The sequence below is a fragment of the Vidua macroura genome, unplaced genomic scaffold (genome assembly GCF_024509145.1).
Source record: "Vidua macroura isolate BioBank_ID:100142 unplaced genomic scaffold, ASM2450914v1 whyUn_scaffold_175, whole genome shotgun sequence".
NCBI lineage: Eukaryota > Metazoa > Chordata > Aves > Passeriformes > Viduidae > Vidua > Vidua macroura.
The window spans coordinates 47,226-64,262 of record NW_026530563.1 but is presented as its reverse complement, the minus strand read 5'-3'; the positions used below and the strand labels follow the sequence as shown (position 1 = coordinate 64,262).

The window sequence follows — 17,037 nt, the reverse complement described above, 5'->3', positions numbered from 1 at the left end:
GATTGATAACGGGGATCGATAACGGGGATTGATAACGGGATTGATAATGGGGATTGATAACGGGGATCGATAACGGGGATCGATAACGGGGGATCGATAACGGGGATCGATAACGGGATTGATAACGGGACCGATAACAGGACCGATAACGGGATCAATAACGGGATCATTGGGTCCCACAGGGTCAGGGGTTATTTGGGGTCGGGGGGTTATTTGGGGTCAGGGGCTTACACAGGGTCACAGGACCCTTATAGGGTCAGGGGTTATTTGGGGTCAGGGGTTATTTGGGGTCGGGGGTTATTTGGGGTCACAAGCTCCTATAGGGTCAGGGAATCCCTACAGGGTCAGGGGTTATTTGGGGTCAGGGGGTCCCATGGGGTCATTGGGTCCCTATAGGATCGGGGGTCCCCAGGGGTCCCTATAGGGTCAGGGGTTATTTAGGGTCAGGGGTCCCAGGGGTCCCTATAGGATCGGGGGTCCCACAAGTGCCCCCCATTCCCCATCCCCCATCCCACGCCGCCCTCGCTGCCCCCAGGAAGGCACCGATCCCATAAAAGTTCCCAAATCTTTATGGCAGGAGGCACTTTCCACACATCGGGGTGTAAAACCGGGGCCATAAAAGTGTGGGGCCATAAAAGTGTGGGGCCATAAAACCCCGGGGCCATAAAACCCCGGGGCCATAAAACCCCGCCGACCTTCGAGCTGCAGGAACCTGCAGAGCCCTTCGGGGCCGCAGAGATCTTTGGTGTCTCCAGAACCCTTTGGGGTCCATAAAATCCTTTTGGAGTCCATAAAATCCTTTTGGGATCTGTGGAACCCTTTGGGGTCCATAAAATCCTGTTGGAGTCCATAAAATCTTTTGTGGGGGCCATAAAATCCTTTGAGGGGCCCTAAAATCCTTTTGGGGTCCATGGAACCCTTTGGGGTCCATAAAATCCTTTTGGGATCTGTGGAATCTTTTGGGGGTCAGTAGAAGCTGGGGGCCTGCAGGACCCATTGGGGTCTGTAGGACTCTTTGGGGTCTGCAGGGACTCTTTGGGGTCTGCAGGACATTTTGGGGTCTGCAGGACTTTTGGGGCCATGGAACTCATTGGGGTCTGTGGGACATTTTGGGGTCTGTGGGACATTTTGGGGTCTGCAGGACTCTTTGGGGTCTGTGGGACTTTTGGGGTCTGTGGGACTTTTGGGGCCATGGAACCCTTTAGGATCCACAGATCCCACAGATCTCCAGGGACCCCAATGTCCCCGATGTCCCCAGTGTCCCTGATGTCCCCATTGTTCCTGATGTCCCGTGTCCCGCTGATGTCCCTCGGGTGACGGTGACAGGGACGCGGTGCCAGGCGCTGCTCAGGTTCCAGATGTCCCCAATGTCCCCGACGTCCCTGACGTCCCCATTGTCCCCGCTGTCCCCATTGTCCCCGCTGTCCCTGATGTCCCCAATACCCCAAAGCCCTGATGTCCCTCAGCGGGTGACGGTGACGCTGATCTGGTGCCGGGTGCTGCTCAGGACCCCACACAGATTCCAGATGCTCCCAATACCCCACTGTCCCCAAATGTCCCCACTGTCCCCAATGTCCCCAGTGTCCCCAGTGTCCCCCGTACCCCGACGTCCCTCAGTGGGTGACGCTGACGCGGTGCCAGGCGCTGCTGGGGTTCCAGATGTCCCCAATACCCCGATGTCCCTGCTGTCCCCGCTGTCCCCACTGTCCCCAGTGTCCCCAATGTCCCCTGTACCCCCGGTGTCCCTCAGGGGGTGACGCTGACGCTGACCGCGGTGCCAGGCGCTGCTGAGGTTCCAGATGTCCCCAGTGTCCCCCATACCCCAATGTCCCCACTGTCCCCAGTGTCCCCCACTGTCCCCCTGTACCCCGATGTCCCCGGTGTCCCTCAGGGGGTGACAGTGACGCTGACGCGGTGCCAGGCGCTGCTGGGGTTCCAGATGTCCCCAATACCCCGATGTCCCCAGTGTCCCCGATGTCCCCGGTGTCCCTCAGGGGGTGACGCTGACGCGGTGCCAGGCGTTGCTCAGGACGCCGCGCAGGTTCCAGATGTCCCCAGTGTCCCCAGTGTCCCCAGTGTCCCCAGTGTCCCCAGTGTCCCCGATGTCCCCGGTGTCCCTCAGGGGGTGACGCTGACGCTGACGCGGTGCCAGGCGTTGCTGAGGTTCCAGATGTCCCCCAGTGTCCCCAATGTCCCCAGTGTCCCCGATGTCCCCAGTGTCCCTCAGGGGGTGACGGTGACGCTGACGCGGTGCCAGGCATTGCTGAGGTTCCAGATGTCCCCAATACCCCGATGTCCCCAGTGTCCCCGGTGTCCCCACTGTCCCCGGTGTCCCCGGTGTCCCTCAGGGGGTGACAGTGACGCTGACGCGGTGCCAGGCGTTGCTCAGGACGCCCGCGCAGGTTCCAGATGGGCGCCACGCTGTCGGGCTGCACGTTGTAGCTCCGGTCCACGGCCTTGCAGACGATGTCGAGCCGGGCGCCCGCCGGCGCCGGCGCCCGCAGCTCCCACAGCGCCCAGGCCCAGCCCCGGCCGCGCTCCGGCCGCGGGCCCAGCTCGGCCACGCGCCACGTCCGGCCGCCGTCCAGGGACACGTCCACCTGCCAGGCACAATCAGCGTTAATTAGCGTTAATTCATTAGGGCCTGGCCACAGTCCAAGGACGCGTCCGCCTGCCAGGCGGTGATAGAGATAACGAGCGTTAATTAGCGTTAATTAGCATAGAACCGCGGCCAGCCGCCAGCGGCTGGACCCCTTTCTCCATCCCCCTTGCCCATTCCCATCCATCCCCCTTTTCCCATCCCTGACCCGTTCCCCCGGCCCCATTTTCCCCACCCCATTCCCTCCATCCCCGTTCCACATCCCCCATCCCATTTCCCTCATTCCTGTTCCCCTTTCCATTCCCCCACCCCATTTCCCCCATTCTCCACCCCATTTCCTCCATCCCTGTTCCCCATTCCCCATTTTCCTCACCCCATTCCCCTCCCCATTCCCCCCACCCCCCATTTTTCCCACCTCATTTCCCCATCCCATTTCCCCCACTCCCCCACCCCATTCATTTGCCCCACATTCCCCTACCCCATTTCCCCCATTCCCATTCCCCCCAACTTCCCCATCCCCATTCTTCCCACCCTTTTTCTCCATCCCATTCTCCACCCCATTTCCCCCACTCCCCCACCCCATTCATTTGCCCCACATTCCCCTCCCCATTCCCCCCCACCCCATTTCCCGCCCCATTTTCCCCGTTCCCCATTCATTCCCCCCCGCCCCATTTCCCGCCCCATTTCCCCCCCATTTCCCCCCCATTTTCCCCATTCCCCGCCCCATTCCCCACCCCATTTCCCCATTTCCCCCCCATTTTCCCCATTCCCCATTCCTTCCCCCCACCCCATTTCCCGCCCCATTTCCCCCCCATTTTCCCCATTCCCCATTCATTCCCCCCGCCCCATTTCCCGCCCCATTCCCGTCCCCGCTCACCCGGATCACCTCCCTTCCTCCTCCGCTCCACGCGTATCCCTTCACCGTCAGCTCCCCGGCGGGCACGGCGGCGCCGGGCCGGGGCTCGGTGATCGCCGACTGCACCGGCAGCTCCTGGATGGCGGGCGCGGCCCCGAAATCCACGGAATCCCAATCCACGGACGGGCAGAAGCCCTTGTAGTCCTTCTGCTGCCAGTGGCTCGGGCTCTCCGCGGGCGACACCGCCACGCTCCGCAGCCACTTCACGCTCCGCGCCCCGACCACGCCGGGCACCACCACGCGCACCGGGAAGCCGTGGTCCCGCGGCAGCTCCCGCCCGTTCATCTCGTACGCCAGCAGCACCTCGGCCTCGGCGCTGAGCGCCCGCCGCAGCGGGATGGACGCTCCGTACGGCGTCCCCGAAGCGTCCGCGTCCAGCCCTTCGAAGCACACGTGCCACTCGCCGTCGCCGGCGCCGTCGCCGACACCGGCGGCCAGCAGCACGTCCCGGAGCCGCGCCCCGCCCCAGCGCGCCGTGCTGATGGCGCCGATGTCCCACGCCAGCCCCTTGACCGGCCGGACGCGGCTCATCTCGGACCTCCGGTTACCGGCGCACTGCAGCGTGGCCGTCACCTCGTGCTTCGGGAAGCGCTGGCGGAGCTCCGCCAGCGACAGCGACAGCGCGCGGCCGCCGGGGCCCTGCACGCGCAGCCGGTAGGAGCCCGGCTCCACGGCGGGCACCGGGAGGTGGTTGCGGGTGAAGAAGAGCTCGTTGGGCGTCAGGAAGCTCTGGGTCAGCAGCTCCGGCGGCGGCTCGGCGTTAAAAGGCTTCAGGCTGTTCACCCGCAGCGCCGGGTGGCGCGGGGGGTCCCCGGCGAACGGGTCCCCGGTGTCGGCCGGCGGCGGCGCGGCCTCCTCGGGGCTCAGCTCGCCCACTTTGTAGTCGCGGAGCAGCTCCAGCACGTGGGGCTGGCTGTGGACGGCGTAGAGAGCCCAGAAGGGCTCCAGGGCCCCGCCGGCCGCCAGCAGGATCTTGTCCGCTCCCCCCGGGTGCAGCTCCACGAAATCGGTGACGTCGAACACCTCGGTGCCGTAGGTGACCCACACGCGCTCGCTCGGGCTGCGGTGCTGCGCCACCTCCGCCCGCGTGTAACGGGGGTACCGCGGGGCCGGGCGGGGCCTGGGCGGCCTGGGCGACCTGCGGGCACCGCGAGGGTCAGCGGGACCCCCCCCCCCCGTGCCCCCGGGATCCCGGTGTCATCCCCCCGTCCTCCTCGGGATCCCCCTGTCCCGGGATCCCCCTGTCCCGGTGTCACCTCCGGTGTCCGTGTCACCCCCGCCCCCGGATCCCCCTGTCCCGGTGTCACCCCCTCCCCCGGATCACCCTGTCCCGGTGTCACCTCCGGTGTCCGTGTCACCCCCGCCCCCGGATCCCCCTGTCCCGGTGTCACCCCCTCCCCCGGATCCCCCTGTCCCGGTGTCACCCCCGCCCCCGGATCCCCCTGTCCCGGTGCCACCCCCTCCCCGGGATTCCGCTGACTCGGTGTCACCCGTTCCCCGGTGCCACCTCCTTGCCCCCGAGATCCACCCCTCGGTGCCACCCCCGGGATCCCCCTGTCCCGGTGCCGCCCCTTCTCCCGGGATCCTTCCCCCGGTGCCACCCCGTCCCCAGGCTGTCCCTGTCCCGGTGCCACCCCCTTCCCCCGGGATCCACCCCCCGGTGCCACCCCCCCCCCCCTCCGTTCCCGCTGTCCCGGTGTCACCTCTCACCGGGATCCGCCCCTCAGGTGCCGCCTCCCGCCGGGATCCGGCCCCACCCCGGTGTTCCCGTGGGGTGAAGGACCCCGAGGGTGTCACCGCCCCCCTCCCGGTGCCACCACCCGCCGTGTCCCCGCGGTGTCGCTCACCCTCCGCCGCCGCTCTCCGTAGGCCAGGACGGCCCCGAGCCCGAGCAGCGCCGCCAGCACCGGGGCGGCTCCGCGGCGTCCCCCCGGTGTCCCCCGGTGTCCCCCCGGGGCCTCTCCCCGGTGTCCCTCCGGTGTCCCCCGGTGTCCCCCCGGGGCCGCGCTACCGGCGGCCAACCGGGAGCAGTCGCGGGGCAGCTGCATCAGCGGCGGGAGCCTGCGGGGACAGCGGGGTCACAGCGGCGCCGGGACACCGGGGGGACACCGGGGGGACACTGGGGGGACACCGGGAGCCCCGGCGGGGCCGCTCCTACCTGCGGCCGGCCATGGCCCGGAGCAGCAGCATCGCGGCGGCGGCGGCGGCGGCGGGACGGGAGAGCGCGGCTGGAGCGAGCGCCGGGACGGGGAAACGGCCCCGGTGACGCTGCCGGGGAAAGCGACAATCAGGGACCTCCGGTGCGACACAGCCGCGCCCGGTTCGCGCTCCGGTTCTGCCCCGCCGCATCCCCAGCCCGGTCCCGGTTCTGTCCCGCGCCAGACCCGGCGCGGTGCTCGTTGTGTCCCCTCGCAGTCCCCGCCCGGTCCCTCTTCACGACCCCGCAGCCCGGTGCCGCTTGTCCCCAGGCCAGCACGGTCGGTCCCGGTTGTCCCCAGCCCGATCCCGGTTGTCCCCTCCCCCAGCGCCATCCCGGTCCCGGTTTTCCCCAGCCCAGTCCGGTCCCGGTTGTCCCCTCCCCAACCCCATCCCAGTCCCCGTTATCCCGTCCCCAGCGCCGTCCCGGTCCCGGTTGTCCCCGCCGTAGGCCCAGGCCACTCCCGGTTGTCCCCAAACCTCTCCCGGTCCCCGCTGTTTTCCCCCCAGCCCCAGCGGGGTCCCGCTTCTCCCTCCCCTCAGCCCCACCCCGCTGCCGGTTTTCTCGCCCCATTCCCGTCCCGGTGCCGCTCCCGGTTGTCCCCGCTCCCGTCCCGCTCCCGGTTGTCCCCGCCGCGCACCTGCGTAACGGTTCCGGTCCCGCGATGTCCCTGCGGGCGCGGCCGCTTTAAGAGGGGGGCGATGGGCGTGGCCCCGGAAAGGGCGCGACCCACCTGACCACGCCCCTCTGTTTACTTTAACGGGGGCCAATGGGCGTGGTCTCGCCCAGGGTGGGCCCCCACCACGGCCCGCTTCAAGCGGCAACGCCACGCGGAGCACCAGGGGGTCTTAAAGCGGCCACGCGGATTTAAAGGGGCAGCGCCGCTCCCGAATTTCCCGGCGGGAATTTGGGGGAAAAACGGGAAAAAAAGGAAAAAAACCGGCAAAAACCAGGAGTCGCCAGGCACCTGCCAGCTCTGATAAGCGTTATCAGGGCAGGGCCGCCATCTGGCAGCGGCTGCTGGCACCGGGTGGCCCCGGTGTTGTCGCCTGTCCCCTCCCTGAGCACACAGAAAGTTGGGAATTTTCGGTTTTTTGGGATTTTTTTCCTTGTTTTTTTTTTGTCCTTGTTGGTTTTTGTTTTTTTTTTTTTACTTTACATTAAATACGCGGCTGAATCAGCGACCCGAGCCTGTGTTACCACGATTGTTATTTCACCGCGAGGGAGGAGCTTCCCAAAGGCAGGGAAAAACCGGAACGGGAGGAAAATCAAATCCGAGGGGAAAAAAAGCCGAAAAATTGGAAAAAAGAAAGAAAAAAAAAAAAAGAAAGAAAGAAAAAGGAACAAAAAAGGAAAAAAAAAACAAAAAAAGAGTGGCAGGAGCTGCGGTGTCCAGGGCTGGGACATGGCCACCGCTTTGGGGACATCGATGTCCCCAATTCCAGAGGCTCTGGAGCAGCGGGAGTGGCCCCGAGGTGGCCCCGAGGGTGGGGACACAGCCAGGACCCTGCGGGCTCTGTCACCGCTTTGGGGACATCGATGTCACCAATTCCAGAGGCCCCGGGAGTGTCCCCAGAGTGTCCCCAGAGTGTCCCCAAGGTGGCCCCGGGAGTGTCCCCGAGATGTCCCTGGGAAAGGCTCCGAGATGTCCCCAAGGTGTCCCCAGGAGTCTCCCTGGAAGTGTCCCCTGGAAAGGCCCTGAGGTGTCCCCAGGGTGTCCCCGGGAGTGTCCCTGGGAGTGTCCCCGAGGTGTCCCCAGTGTCCCCGAGGTGGCCCTGGGAGTGTCCCTGGGAGTGTCCCTGGGAATGTCCCCAAGGTGTCCTCGAGGTGTCCCCGAGGGTGGGGACGGGGCAAGGACCCTGCGGGCTCTGTCACCACCCTGGGGACATCGATGTCACCAATTCCAGAGGCTCCGGAGCACCGGGAATGTCCCCGAGGTGTCCCCGAGGTGTCCCCAGGGGCTTCATACGGGACCGGGTCCCTCCACCCCACAGGCGCCACCCCCCACGCCTGGGGGGGACAATTCTGATGTCCCCAAGTCGGGGTGTCCCAAATTTTGGGGTGTCACCACCTCGGGGTGTCCCAAATTTTGGAGTGTCCCCAAGTCGGGGTGTCCCAAATTTTGAAGTGCCACCACCTCGGGGTGTCCCAAATTCAGGGTGTCACCGTTTTGGGGTGTCCCAAATTTTGAGGTGCCACTACGTCAGGGTGTCCCAAATTTTGGGGTGTCCCCACCCCGGGCGTCCCCTGGACAGGGTGGGGACACCGAGGGCCCAGAAGGGACAAGGACGAAGGGCAGGGGGGTGGCACTGCTGTCACCTCGCTGCCACCCCCGGGGACACGGGGACAGCACCCAGGGGACGTCTGACCATAAAGTGCAAAGTGGGACAGGGACAAACTGGGGACACTGGGGGTGGCACCTGAGGGGTGGCCATGGCTGGGACCACCCTGGGGACATCGTGGCCACCACTGGGACCATCTGGGGACATCGTGGCCAACATTGGGACCACCTGGGGACATCGTGGCCACCATTGGGACCACCTGGGGACATCGTGGCCAACATTGGGACCACCTGGGGACATCGTGGCCACCATTGGGACCACCTGGGGACATCGTGGCCACCATTGGGACCACCTGGGGACATCGTGGCCAACATTGGGACCACCTGGGGACATCGTGGCCAACATTGGGACCACCTGGGGGACGTCACCTGGAGGGCCACCATGGCTGGGGTCACCTGGGGACGTCACTGGGGGCCAGAACCAGCAGGGGCACATCGTGGCCACCATTGGGACCACCAGGGGATGTCACCTGGGGGTGACCCTGGCCAAGATGACCACAAGGACGTCCCTGTGGGGTGACCACGGCCAGGACATGAGGGGACACCCCCATGGAGTGACCACAGCAAGGATGACCCCGAGGAGATCCCTGTGGAGTGACCAAGTGACCACGGCCAGGATGACCACGGGGACGTCCCTGTGAGGTGACCCTGGCCGAGGTCACTCAGGTGACATCACCCGCAGGGCCAGCCCAGCTCCCACGGCAGGGTCCCCTCAGGTGACCCCAGGTGTCCCCTCAGTGTCCCCAGGTGACCCCAGGTGTCCCCTCAGTGTCCCCAGGTGTCCCCAGGTGTCCCCAGGTGTCCCCTCAGTGTCCCCAGGTGTCCCCTCAGGTGTCCCCTCAGTGTCCCCAGGTGTCCCCAGGTGTCCCCTCAGTGTCCCCAGGCGAGGCCACGGTGCCACCGCAGCTCCTGTCCCGCGGGGAACGCCCCAAACCCCGCCGGGCCCGGGGGCTGCGGGACCCCCAGATCCCGGGATCCAGGAGGGATCTGGGGGGATCCAGGAGGGATCCGAGGGGATCCAGGACGGGGCTGAAGAATCCGTGTGAAGTCTGGAAGGTCCAGGTGGGATCTGGTAGATCCAGGCGGGGCCTGGTGGAGCCAGGGGGGATCCGGGGGGATCTGGGGGGATCCGGGGGGATCCAGGGGGGATCCAGGGGGGATCCGAGCGTCCGAGGCCCCGCGGGGCCGGCCGGGCAGTCCGGGGCTCCCCGCGAGTCCAGTCCCGGCCGGGCCCCGCTGCCGCCGGAGAGGGATCGGGGATCTGGCGCCGGGATCCGGCGGATCCAGCGGGCGTCTGCGGGGTCTGCTGGGGCCGGAGGGGATCCGTGCGAGATCTGGCGAATCCAAAAGGGATCTGGTGGAGCCAGGAGGAGCCTGGAGGATCTGTGCGAGATCTGGGGGATCCAGGAGGGATCTGGTGGAGGCAGGAGGGATCCAGGGGATCCCAGCAGAGTGTGGAGGATCTGTGTGAGATCTGGGGGATCCAGGAGGGGGCTGAAGAATCCGTGTGAAATCTGGAAGATCCAGGTGGGATCTGGTAGATCCAAGCGAGGCCTGGTGGAGCCACGAATGATTTGGAGGATCCAGGAGGGATCTGGTGGGTCCAGGAGGGATCTGGAGCCGAGGCGGAGCCTTGGAAGCTTCAAAAGGTGCTGGGAGAGAGCTCGGGCAGAGTCCCAGGGCGGGGATGGAGCCGGGATCTGGTGGGATCTGGTGGGATCCTGGCTGGGAATGGGGCTGGAATCTGGGCTGGGATCCTCACTGGAATCTGGCTGGGTCCTGCTGGATCCCTCAGCTGCTCCAGCGCTGGCCACGACCCTGCGGGCTGGATCTGGGTTCAATCCCGGTGGATCCCGGCTGTGATCCCGACTGGATCCGGGCTGGATTTGGGCTGGATCCTGCCTTGATCCAGGCTGGATCTGGGCTTGAGCTTGGCTGTGATCCCAGCTGGATCTGGGCTGGATCTGGGCTAGACCCTGGCTGGATTTGGGCTGGATCCTGGCTATGATCCCAGTGGATCCCATGGGGTTCCTCAGTTGCCGCGGCCCCAGCCCACTGCGGGTTGGATCAGGGTTCAGTCCCGGTGGGTCCTGGCTGGAGTTGGGCTGGAGCCCAGTAGATCCCAGCAGATCCCAGTAGATCCCTCAGTTGCTGCAGCACTGCCCGTGGCTCTGTGGGCTGGGTCTGGGTTCAGTCCCAGTGGATCCTGTCTGTGCTCTGAACCCAGTGGATCCCAGTGGATCCCAGCAGATCCCTCAGTTGCTGCAGCACTACCTGTGGCTCTGTGGGCTGGGTCTGGGTTCAGTCCCGGTGGATCCTGGCTGTGCTCTGAACCCAGTGGATCCCAGTGGATCCCAGCAGATCCCAGTGGATCCCGTGGATCCCTCAGTTGCTGCAGCACTGCCCGTGGCTCTGCGGGCTGGGTCTGGGTTCAGTCCCGGTGGATCCTGGCTGTGCTCTGATCCCAGTGGATCCCAGCAGATCCCAGTGGATCCCAGCAGATCCCAGTGGATCCCAGCAGATCCCTCAGTTGCTGCAGCACTGCCCGCGGCCCTGCGGGCTCTGCTCGCTCAGGTCCACGCCCCGGCCCCGGCCCCCGGCCCCGCTCGAGCTCTGCGGCTCCGTCTTTGGCAGCTTCTTGGCTGGAACGGGGGAGTCGGGCTCAGCCGGGGGGGCTTGGGATCATCGGGGGTGGTTTGGGATCGTTTGGGATCATTCTGGATCATTTGGGGTCATCTGGGGTGACTTGGGATCATCGGGGGTGGTTTGGGATCGTTTGGGATCATTTTGGGATCATTTGGGGTCATCTGGGGTGGTTTGGGATCGTTTGGGATTGTTTGGGGTGGTCTGGGATCATTTGGGGTCATGTGGGATGGTCTGGGGTGGTTTGGGATCATCAAAGCCCTCTCAAACCCCTCAGAGACCCCCCCAAAACCCCCCTGAGACCCCTGAAAACCCCTCTGAGACCACCCTGAGACTCTCCCAAAACCCCTGAGACATCCCCAGACCCCCGAAACCCCTCAGGACCCCCTGAAATCCCCCCAAACCCCTCAGGGACCCCCTCAGACTCCCCCAAAACCCCCCTGAGACACCCCCAGACCCCCCCAAACCCCTCCCAGACCCCCCAAAGCCCCTCAGGACCCCCCAAAACCCCTCAGAGACCCCCTCAGACTCCCCCCAGACCCCCCTGAGACACCCCAAAACCCCTCTGGACCCCCCTGAAATCCCCCCAAAACCCCTCAGCCCCCCCCCCTGAGACCCCCCCAAAGCCCCTCAGGACCCCCCAAAGCCCCTCAGGACCCCCTGAAATCCCCCCAAAACGCCCCTGAGACACCTCCAGACTCCCCCAAACCCCTCAGGACCCCCTGAGACCCCCTCAAAGCCCTCAAGACCCCCCAGACCCCCCTGAGACACCCCCAGACCCCCCCCAAAGCCCCTCAGGACCCCCTGAAATCCCCCCAAAGCCCCCCAGGCCCCCAGCTCACCGATGGCCAGGAAGAGGTCGTTGACGTTCATGGCTGTCTTGGCCGAGGTCTCCATGAACAGCAGGCTGTTGTCGTCAGCGTAGGCCTGGGCCTCCTGCAGGGGAACCGCAGCAAAAATCCCCCAAATCCCCCCAAAAAATCCACGGAAATGGCCCAAAACCAACCCCAGAAATTCCTGAAAACAAGCCCAGAAATTCCCAGAAAAAGCTCCACACGTTCCCAAAAAAAAAAAAAAAAAAAAACAACAAAATAAAAAAACCTCAAAAGTTCCCAAAAAATCCCAAAATCCTCCAAAAAGGCCCAAAATCCCCCCAAATCCCCCAAAACAACCCCAAAAATCCCAAATCCCTCAAAAATTCCCCAAAAAAATCCTCAAATCACCCCAAACATCCCCAAAAAATCCCAAAACCCCCCAAAAATCCCCCCCCAAAAATCCCCAAATCCCACAAAAAAATCCCCAAACCCCCCAAAGTCCCCAAAAAAATTCCCAAAATCCCCCCCCAAAAAACCCCAAACCTCCCCAAACCCCCCCAAAATCCTCAAAAAAAAAAATCCCAAAACCTCCCCAAACACCCCCCGAAAATCCCAAAATCCCCCCAAGCACCCCCCCACAAAAAAATCCCAAAATCCCCCCAAAAAAATCCCCCAAAAGCCCCCAAAGCCCACCTCGTACTCCACCATCCTCTTGCTGGCCAGGTCAGCCTTGTTGCCGGCCAGGGCGATGACGATGCTGGGGCTGGCCTGGCGCTGCAGCTCCTTCACCCAGCCCCGGGCACGGGCAAACGTCTCCTGGGGGCATGGAGCCTGAGACCCCTCCCCAAATCCCCTGAGACTCCTCCCCAAATCCCCTGAGACCCCTCCCCAAATACCCTGAGACCCCTCCCCAAATCCCCTGAGACCCCTCCTCAAATCCCCTGAGACCCCTCCTCAAATCCCCTGAGACCCCCAGACCTGCCTGCAGCTCCTTCACACAGCCCCGTGCGCAGGTAAACGTCTCCTGGGGGGATGGAGCCTGAGACCCCTCCCCAAATCCCCTGAGACCCCTCCCCAAATCCCCGGAGACCCCTCCCCAAATCCCCTGAGACCCCTCCCCAAACAGTCTCAGACCCCTCCTCAAATCCTCTGAGACCCCCAGACCTGCCTGCAGCTCCTTCACACAGCCCTGCGCGTGGGTAAACGTCTCCTGGGGGGATGGAGCCTGAGACCCCTCCCCAAATACCCTGAGACCCCTCCCCAAATCCCCTGAGACCCCTCCCCAAACAGTCTCAGACCCCTCCCCAAATCCCCTGAGACCCCTCCTCAAATCCTCTGAGACCCCCCAGCCCCGCCTGCAGCTGCTCCACACAGCCCCGTGCGTGGGTAAACGTCTCCTGGGGGGGGTTGGCACCATGAGACCCCTCCCCAAATAGTCTGAGAGCCCTGAGACCCCTCCCCAAACAGTCTCAGACCCCTCCCCAAATCCCCTGAGACCCCTCCTCAAATCAAATCCCCTGAGACGCCCCCCTCAAATCCCCTGAGATCACCCAGCCCCGGGCACGGGCAAACATCTCCTGGGGGGGGGATGGAGCCTGAGACCCCTCCCCAAATACCCTGAGAGCCCTGAGACCCCTCCCCAAATACCCAGAGAGCCCTGAGACCCCTCCTCAAATCAAATCCCCTGAGATCACCATCATCATAGACCACGATGGCAGCCTGGGCCCCCTTGGTAGAGACCCCCCAAAACTCCCTCAAATCATCCCAAACCCACCCAGAGCCCCCAAAACCCCCTCAAGTCCTCCCCAACCCCCCCCACTAAAGCCCCCAAAACCCCCTCAAATCATCCCAAACCCCCCCAGAGCCCCCAAAACCCCCTCAAATCCCCCCCAAATCCCTTCAGGGCCCCCCAAACCCCCCCAGACCTGGTTGGTGATGTCGTAGACCACGATGGCAGCCTGGGCCCCCCGGTAGTACCCCCCTGAGACCCCCCCCCCCAAAACCCCCTCAAATCCTCCCCAGATACCCCAAATCACCCCCAAAACCCCCTCAAATCATCCCAAACCCCCCAGGGCCCCCAAAACCCCCTCAAATCCCCCCCAAATCCCTTCAGGGCCCCCAAAACCCCCTCAAGTCCTCCCCAACCCCCCCCACCAAAGCCCCCAAAACCCCCTCAAATCATCCCAAACCCCCCCAGAGCCCCCAAAACTCCCTCAAATCCCCCCTAAATCCCTTCAGGGCCCCCCAAACCCCCCCAGACCTGGTTGGTGATGTCGTAGACCACGATGGCAGCCTGGGCCCCCCGGTAGTACCCCCCTGAGACCCCACCAAAACACCCTGAAATCCCCCCCAAACCACCCCAGAGCCCTCAAAATCCCTTCAGGACCCCCCTGAGACCCCCAAATGCCCCCCAAACCCCCCCAGACCTGGTTGGTGATGTCGTAGACCACGATGGCAGCCTGGGCCCCCCGGTAGTACATGGGGGCCAGGCTGTGGTAGCGCTCCTGCCCCGCCGTGTCCCAGATCTCAAACTTCACCGTGGTGTCGTCCAGGCACACGGACTGCGTCAGGAACGCCGCTGGGGACAGGGCAGTGTCACCTCAGTGTCACCGGTGTCACCTCAGTGTCACCTCAGTGTCCCCTCAGTGTCAATGGTGTCACCTCAGTGTCCCCTCAGTGTCACCTCAGTGTCCCCTCAGTGTCACCTCAGTGTCACCTCAGTGTCCCCTCAGTGTCAATGGTGTCACCTCAGTGTCCCCTCAGTGTCACCTCAGTGTCCCCTCAGTGTCACCTCAGTGTCACCTCAGTGTCCCCTCAGTGTCACCTCAGTGTCCCCTCAGTGTCCCCTCAGTGTCACCAACCCGGCCAGGGACCCCTCACTGCACCCCAAACCCGGCCAGGCACACGGACTGCGTCAGGAACGCCGCTGGGGACAGGGCACAGTGTCACCTCAGTGTCCCCTCAGTGTCACCGGTGTCACCTCAGTGTCACCTCAGTGTCACCTCAGTGTCACCAGCCCACCCAGGGACACCTCAGGGTGTCCCAAACCTTTCCAAAGAGCCCTCCCTGCACCCCAAATCCCTGTGGGATCCCCAGATCCCCGTGGGATCCCAGCTCACCGCCGATGGTGCTCTGACCCTTGACAAAGCCCTGCACCCCAAATCCCACCCTGGGATCACCCCAAATCCCACCCTGGCCAGCCCCAGACCCATTTGGGATCCCCAGACACATTTGGGATCCCTGTGGGATCCTGGCTCACCACCACTGGTGCTTTCTTGTTACTTGTGGAACTGGCCCTTGATAAAGCCCTGAACCCCAAATCCCACTTTGGATCACCCCAAATCCCACCCAGGACAGCCCCAAATCCCTTTGGGATCCCAGATCCCAGCTCACTGCTGATGGTGCTCTCCTGCTACTTGTGGAACTGGCCCTTGACAAAGCCCTGCACCCCAAATCCCACTTTGGGATCACCCCAAATCCCACCCAGGACAGCCCCAGATCCCCATGGGATCCCCAGATCCCAGCTCATCGCCAGTGGTGCTTTGACTCTTGACAAAGCCCTGCACCCCAAATCCCACCCTGGGACCACCCCAAATCCCACCCTGGCCAGCCCCAGACCCCTTTAGGACAGGCCCAGACCCATTTGGGATCCCCAGATCCCCGTGGGATCCCGGCTCACCGCCGATGGTGCTCTCCTGGTACTCGTGGAACTGGCCCTTGACGAAGCGCAGCACCAGGCTGGACTTGCCCACGGCCGACTCTCCCAGCAGCACCAGTTTGAACTGGCAGATCTTACTGGCTGCGAGTGCCCGTTGGGCCGCTGGGCCCCCGCGGGCGGCCATGGCCGGGCTGGGCGCGACGGCACCCGCGATCCTGGGGACACACGGGGGGCACGGGGTCAGCACGGGGGAGCACCCCACTGGGATGGGGTCACTGGAATGGGGTCACCCCACTGGGATAACCCCACTGGGATGGGGTCAGAACACTGGGATGGGGTCACTGGGATGGGGTCAGAACTCTGGGACGGGATCACAACTCTGGGATGGGGTCACCCCACTGGGATGGGGTCAGAACACTGGGATGGGATCACTGGGATGGGATCACAACTCTGGGATGGGGTCACCCCACTGGGATGGGGTCAGAAACACTGGGATGGGATCACTGGGATGGGATCACAACTCTGGGATGGGGTCAGAACACTGGGATGGGTCAGAACTCTGAGATGGGGTCAGAACACTGGGATAACCCCACTGGGATGGGGTCAGAACACTGGGATGGGGTCACTGGGATGGGGTCAGAACTCTGGGACGGGATCACTGGGATGGGATCACAACTCTGGGATGGGGTCACTCCACTGGGATGGGGTCACTGGAATGGGGTCAGAACACTGGGATGGGATCAGCACACTGGGATGGGGCCAGCATGTGGGAGAAACCCACTGGGATGGGGTCACTGGAATGGGATCACCCCACTGGGATAACCCCACTGGGATGGGGTCAGAACACTGGGATGGGGTCACTGGGATGGATCACCCCACTGGGATGGGGCCACTCCACTGGGAGAACCCAACTGGGATGGGGTCACCCCACTGGGACAGGCTGGGCGCGACGGCACCACGGTCTTGGGGACACAGAGGGTGGCACGGGGTCACAGCACCGGGATGGGATGGGACGGGGTCAGCATGTGGGATAACCCCACTGGGATGGGGTCAGAACACTGGGATGGGATCACCGGGATGGATCACCCCACTGGGTTTTGGTCACCCCACCGGGACGGGATCACCCCATTGGGATAACCCAACTGGGACGGGGTCAGAACACTGGGATGGGATCACTGGGATGGGGTCAGAACACTGGGAGAACCCAACTGGGATGGGATCAGCACACTGGGACCAGCTGGGCACGGTGGCACCGCGATCCTGGGGAGAGAGGGCACGGGGTGGGATGGGGTCAGAACATCGGGATCGACCCTCTGGGATGGGGTCAGCACACTGGGATGGGATCACCGGGATGGATCACCCCTCTGGGATGGGATCAGAACACTGGAATGGGGTCAGAACATCGGGATCGACCCTCTGCGATGGGGTCAGCACACTGGGATGGGATCACCGGGATGGATCACCCCTCTGGGATGGGATCAGAACGCTGGGATGGGGTCAAAACATCGGGATCGACCTCCTGGGATGGGGTCAGCACACTGGGATGGGATCACCAGGATGGATCACCCCTCTGGGATGGGATGGGGTCACCCCACTGGGATCAGCACATGGGATGGGACCAGCACATGGGATACCCCAGCTGGGAAGGGATCACAACACTGGGATGGGATCAGCACAGCGGGATCAGCCTCACTGGAATGGGAACATCCCACCGGAATCACCCCACTGGGATCAGCCCATTTGGGATCACCCCTGGGATGGGATCACTCCATTGGGATCAGCCCATTTGGGATCACCCCTGGGATGGGATCACTCAAGTCGGATGGGATCAGCCCATTTGGGATCAGCCCTGGGATGGGACAGGCCAG

The 17,037-nt window shown here is 64.0% G+C and overlaps 2 protein-coding genes across 2 annotated transcripts; both read right to left on the bottom strand.

Moving 5' to 3' along the window:
• Positions 1-2,305: 2,305 nt before the first annotated feature.
• SUOX (sulfite oxidase) lies at positions 2,306-6,763 on the bottom strand. The gene is given in 7 exon segments (XM_053969320.1): positions 2,306-2,395; positions 2,397-2,600; positions 3,477-4,628; positions 4,630-4,653; positions 5,363-5,576; positions 5,674-5,783; positions 6,353-6,763. Coding segments are annotated over 6 exon segments (1,677 nt in total). The 5' UTR covers positions 5,706-5,783; positions 6,353-6,763; the 3' UTR covers positions 2,306-2,344.
• Positions 6,764-6,845: 82 nt separating this feature from the next.
• Positions 6,846-15,371, bottom strand: RAB5B (RAB5B, member RAS oncogene family). Its single transcript, XM_053969321.1, has 6 exons — positions 15,191-15,371; positions 13,938-14,089; positions 12,205-12,327; positions 11,539-11,632; positions 8,613-10,695; positions 6,846-8,535 (listed from the first exon to the last, which is right to left on the bottom strand). The coding sequence occupies exons 1-5, from the start codon at positions 15,351-15,353 to the stop codon at positions 10,580-10,582; spliced, it is 648 nt and encodes a 215-aa protein (XP_053825296.1). The 5' UTR covers positions 15,354-15,371; the 3' UTR covers positions 6,846-8,535; positions 8,613-10,579.
• Between the last annotated feature and the right edge of the window lie 1,666 nt (positions 15,372-17,037).